Here is a 5,639-nt window from a genome sequence, read left to right as displayed (position 1 = left end):
TGGCAGGTGAATTATCTGCGCTGGTTGAAGAGGGTGAGTTATCCGTGCTGGGTGAGGAGGGTGAGCTATCCTCATTGGCCGAAGCAGGGAGATATCTCTGTTTCCTTACCTTATTGAGAGCCTCTGAGGAGGGGTCCCCCGGGCTTTCCTGCCTTTGCTCTGCTTCCCGTCTAGCCCCAGGGCTGTCTGTTCCTCGGCCAGAAGCTTCCTTCGAGTCAACACCGAGGCTGGGCTCCTCCTCGGTGGCACAGTCCTCGCCTCCCCCGTCTACCCTCCGTCTGGTGGCCGCGTCCCTTGCACAGACTCGCCCTGCTGGGCTGGGTGAACTCTGTCAACCCCAGGGCTCTGAAGCTCCGTGTGCGGTGCGAAGTTCGTTAACGAGATGTGGAGTCATGGAAAGAAGTTTCCAGAGACGTGCACGAAGGCCGCTCCCTGCTTCTCATACTCCTTCTTTGAAGTGTATTTCTCGGAGGAATTCATGTCACCATTAGAACCACAGGAGAGCTTGGGAGGGACAGACTGGGTCCAAAAGAGGGTGAGAGGTCTGAGGGGAGACCCGGCCTGTGTTCGCCACAGAGATCGGAGTCCCGGGGGAACATCAGGCCAAGAAAGTGGGAGCCAGCCTGGAATCCTTGTGACAGGTGGAGTGGACGTGGCATTTTTTGTGGGATGGCGCCATGTGGGTGGAAACAGCCCGTGTCAAGGGAAGCCCCCCGTCCACGGGAGGGAGGGAAGGAGGGAGGTGCCCCAGCCAGGCCACCGAGAGGCGCGCTGATGCCCCCTTGGGGCCCATGGTGCTGACGTGGCGGTGACAGGGTGTGCTGGGCCACCGCGGAGGCCAGCCCAGCCACGGCCTCACAGGCTGCCTTTGCCAAGGCCAGCCTCCAGAGGGAAGGCGTGCCAGGCGTCTCCCCTCCCGCCGGCCAGCCTCCTGGAGGGCCCAGTTCTCTGCGGAGGGAAGGGCGGTCGCGGGTGATCCCTCCTGGGTGACCTGGCCGCTTCTCCAATGGCACATGGTGCCAGCATCGGCGCCGTGTCCTTGGTGGCCGTCCCTTCAGCAGGTGTCCCTGCCATGTGACACCCGCAACTGGAAGATGCCTAGGAGCTCCTCTTGGGGCTTGACTGCTTGCTTTCCTTTTTTTTTCTTTTTTGAGTTGGGGTCTTGCTCTGCTGCCCAGGCTGGAGTGCAGGGGCATGATCATGGCTCACAGCAGCCTTGACCTCCTGGGCTCAGGTGATCGTCCTGCCTCAGCCTCCTGAGTAGCTAGGACCACAGGTGTGTGCCACCACACCTGGCTCATTTTTGGTTTGTTTGTAGAGACGCGGTCTCCATGTCACCCAGGCTGGTGTCCACCTCCTGGGCTCCGGCAGTCCTCCTGCCTCAGCCTCCCAGAGTGCTGGGATGGCAGGCGTGTGAGCCTCAGTGCCTGACCTTGACTGCTTTTAAACAGCTGTCCTGGGGGGAAGGTTCTCAGCTCCCCAGCCTCCCTAGGCCGGGCGGCACCCACACAACACACGCCCAGCCCAGCGTCCTCGCCTGCAGCCTCTGTCCTGGAGGACAAGCGTCCCCAGAGAGTCCCTATGTGGCCACCTCGACCACGTCATGGCGACTCACGTGTAACACAAGCTAGTATGTGACGATCACTTACTTTCCGGCCAGAGGGTCATGGTGCCCACACTCAGCAGCCACCGTGTCTCGGCCCCAACGAGGCCAGGCCCTGCCCTCCCAGGGCCTCCGCAGAGGGCACATCCAACGATCCCCTTGAGGCTCTGGGGTGCAGCCGGGCCGCTTGGGGGGGAGGCAGACTCACCTGCTCCCTGGCCGCCTGGCCGTAGTTGAGCCTCAGGAGCTCTGCAAACCTCTGCTCGTAGAGATGGAGCAGCATGACCAGGTACAGGCCCGAGTTCATGAGCTCGCTCTGTGCCTGTGTGGGAAAGAGGTTCTGAAGTTTGTCTAGGAGATGCTGGGGATCTGACCTGAGGGGCGGGGAGCCAGGCCAAGAGGCGGTGAGAAACAGGACAGGAACCCACGCTCCCAGGCGAGGCCTGCGTGGGGACCAGAGGACCCGGGAGGAAGCCCAGGGCGGAGGCCAAGGCAGCCACCCTCTTGGGGTTCCGCTTGCTTTTCTGCAGGGGGCAAGGCCTCGCTGTCACCCGGGCTGGAGTGCCGTGCAGGATCACAGCTCACTCCAGCCTCCAACTCCTGGGCTCAAGCGATCCTCCACCTCAGCCTCCTGAGTGGCTGGCTGCAGGTACATGCCACCACGTGGCATGTAATTTTTTTTTGTTTGTGGAGACGCGTTTTTACTATGTCGCACAGGCTAGACTCAAACTCCTGAGCTCAAGTGAGCCTCCTGCCTTGGCCTCCCAAAGTGCTGGGATTATAGGTGTGAGCCACCAGGCCTGGCCTTTTTTGGTTTTTTGTTCTTTGAGTTGGGGTCTCACTCTGTCATCCAGACTGGAGTGCTACAGCCTTGACCTGCTGGGCTCTGGTGATCCTTCCACTTCACCCTTCCAAGTAGCCGGAACTACAGGCGCGTGCTACCATGTCCGGCTCATTTTTGATTTATTGTAGAGATGAGTTGCCGGGGCAGGTCTCAAACCTGCGGGCTCAGGCAATCCACTCACCTCAGTTTTTTTTTTTTTTAAGAGAGAGACAAGGTCTCACTCTCTAGTTGAGGCTGCAGTGCAGTGGCATGATCATAGCTCACTGCACCTCCAACTCCTGGGCTCAAACAATCCTCATACCTCAGCCTCCTGAATAGCTGGGACTATAGGTGCACACTACCACGCCTGGCTATTTTTCTATTGTTTGCAGAGATGGGGTCTCTCTTTCCTGCCCAGCTGGCCACAAACTACTGGCCTGCCTCCAGTGACCCTCCTGCCTCGGCACTGGGATCACAGGTGTGAGCCACAGTGCCAGGCCTTAGTTTGGGATTTTTTTTAAGTGGGAGTCTCACTCTCCCCAGGCTGGCGTGCAGGGGCACTGCTCATGGCCACCGCAGCCTCGGCCTGCTGGGCTCAGGCGATCCTCCTACCTGAGCCTCTCAAATAGCTGGAGCCAAAAGTGCGCACTGAAAGGCACCTATAGAAACCTAGAAGAAATTTGGCCTATTCTTAGTTTAGTCTTTTGGCCTCAGCATAACCGTTAGAAAGCGTTCAGACATTCTCCTGCAGGACCAGCAGCCTATGCCATTCCATCGCCCCTCAGCAAGACCAGGATAGCCCACCCTTTCAATTCATGGTTTAGCATAATAATCTCTGGTAAACTTTTAGGTTCCTTGCCAAGGCCGAAGATCAAAGATCACCCTCTGGCTGGTCAAAATCATAAAAGTAAAACTACGACCACCTTTGGTCAAGGAGTTTGTGAGTGGCAAATGTCTGAGTCTGTGAGTTGCAAATGTCTAACAAGTCTCTTGCAGGAAACCTCCCTCCCAGGGTTAGCCTAATCAGCCCTCTGTGACCTACGTGCCACGGATAAGCCCCACCACGGCAGCAGTCACGTGACTGACCCGCCATCTGCTTGCTGTCCGTCACCTGACATCAGTGGTGACGAGGAGCAGACTGCCACCCAACACCCTGATGATCTTCCCCCCTCAAGGGGAATGGTTTGAAGGACTCCACCACAAGCAGCCAGCGGCCACTGACTTGCTGGACTCTGGTGTGGCCAAGTGCTCTCTGAGCTCTGGCTGTCGCCAGGCTTCCTGGCCTTGGCCCGCTCCCGACCTGCGGAGGTGAATCTTCTCTCTCCCGTCTCTTTCTCTCTCTACTTTACTTTCAAGTAAACTTTTCTCTCTTCGCCTCTTTGTGTGTCGCAATTCTTTGCATTGACTCGGATTTCTGGGTTGCCGGTGCCGCGCCTCCCCTCACCCCTCCAGCACGCCACCCTCAGCCTCTCCGGACCCGAACACACACCTGGCTCATTTTTTGATTTATTGTAGAGATGAGGTCTTGCCAAGTCGCCCAGGCTGGTCTCGAACCCTGGCCTCCCAAAGTGCTGGGAGGCCAGGTGTAAGCCACCGTGCCCGGCTAGCTTTGGATTTTAGGGGAGTTTTGGCACGGGCAGGGGAGACGATGGGGCGTGACTTGAGCGTGGAGACGTCAAGCAGCGGTCCCGGAGTCCAGGCGCCGAGGAGCAGGGGGTGAGCAGGGTGAGTCTGTCCCGGGCACGGCTCTTTCTGGGAGGGCAGGACTCGGCCGCGGGTACCTTCCTGCCGCCGCCTCTGCCCCTCCGCCGGCCCTCCCATCACACTGGGCTTCTCCACAGCCAGCCTCCGCCGTCATTCGGCCCCAGTGGCAGCCTGCGGGGCGTGCGGGCTCTGGGCAGCGCTGGGAGCCGCGGGGCCTTTGCGAGAGCTCGGCGCCTTCCTGTCCACCTCCCAGCCGCGCTGCTGGTGGCCTCTCTGCCCTCACGGATGTTGCCCCGGAGTCTTCGCGGGGGGGGCGCGTCCGTCCGTCATGCCTCCTCGGGACTCCCAGGCATCTCCGTTCTGCTTCGTGCGTCTGCTGTTCCGAGAGGAGGGCTGGAGGGGCGGGCAGGGGCCACGCGTGTTGCCCTCAGGGCACGCCGGCTGCGGTGGCAGGGGCAGCGGGGGCGGTGGGACAGCCCTGGGCTCTGCCCTCAGCCCAGGCCTGGGGGGCCGGAGTCCCCGGCCGAGGCCGGTCGCAGCCGCAACTCCGCCCAGGATGACCCTGCGAGATGGGCTGCTGGGTGCCTGGCCGTCCCTGGTGCTGCCCGCGGCCACCCAGGTGTCCCAGGGCCCCGTCCGTCCCGTGGGACCCGGGCAGCACAGGGCCCGGCACAGGACGCTCTCTGGGCCGGGCGGCAGCCGGCAGGGTGCGCAGGTGAGAGGACGGGGGTGCATCCTTCTGGCCCCACACCTGGGTCGACGGCCCCGGGCACCGCGCAGCCCTCTGTCCCTCGCCGCCAGCCTCCGGTCTCCGGCCATCCTCGGGGCTTTCCGAGCTCTGCTGGCCTCGGTCTGGAGCGGCCGGGGGTTTGGGGCCAGCCTTCCCTGCTTCTGCTTGAACAGCTTCGTCCAGCTTCCTGGGAGCTGCGGCCTCCTCTGAGGCCGTCTCGCTGGCGGATCCTCCACGGGGGCCTCTCGGGTCCTTCACCCCCTCGGAGCCTCAGCCCTGCCTGCTCTCCTGGGCCCAGCTTCCTCCTGCGTGCGTGACAGTCCTCCCGCCAGCCTCTCCCACCGGCGAGACACTTGAACACGCCCTGGTGTATCCATCAGCTTGAGTGTGGCCTGGGCTGACAGGTGAGTCAAAGCATCCAGGAAAGCACTTGCGCACTATGGATGGGACACGGGCCGGAGCCACGCAGGTGGGGGAGCCGCCGTTTCCTGCAGATGATCTGAGAAGCTGCTCCCGCAGCCACGTCTGTCCTGGGTCGGTGGGCAGCCGCCACCTCCCTGCCGGGCTCCTCCACACGCATCCCTCCCAGCTGGTGGTGCTGGACGAGGGCTCGGCTGCCGGTCAGAGCTGCAGCCACGGGGTGGCTCGGTGGCACGCGCGGGGAGCTTGCAGAGAGGGCACGCGGGTTCCGAGGTGCCGCTGACGGGCGACGGCCCCGCCCCCTCGACTGGGGCCCCTCGCCCCGACCCCACGCGGAGCGCCCCAAGGGGGGGAGCGGG

The 5,639-nt window shown here is 62.2% G+C and overlaps 1 protein-coding gene across 1 annotated transcript in view; it reads right to left on the bottom strand.

Annotated features, from left to right (window-relative positions):
• Nucleotides 1-390: 390 nt before the first annotated feature.
• MARCH10 (membrane associated ring-CH-type finger 10) overlaps nt 391-5,639 on the bottom strand; it is a 33,105-nt gene continuing 27,856 nt past the window's right edge. The window contains exons 6-7 of the mRNA XM_021710180.1: nt 1,812-1,925; nt 391-519 (exon numbers count right to left, since the gene is read on the bottom strand). Of these exons, the coding sequence (XP_021565855.1) occupies nt 391-519; nt 1,812-1,925 (243 nt within the window). The remainder of the gene's footprint in view (nt 520-1,811; nt 1,926-5,639) is intronic.

The sequence above is a fragment of the Carlito syrichta genome, unplaced genomic scaffold (assembly GCF_000164805.1).
Source record: "Carlito syrichta isolate Samal-C Ts95f unplaced genomic scaffold, Tarsius_syrichta-2.0.1 Scaffold288215, whole genome shotgun sequence".
NCBI classification, from domain to species: domain Eukaryota; kingdom Metazoa; phylum Chordata; class Mammalia; order Primates; family Tarsiidae; genus Carlito; species Carlito syrichta.
Note: the sequence above shows the minus strand (reverse complement) of the source record. Positions and strands in the feature narration are given on the sequence as shown.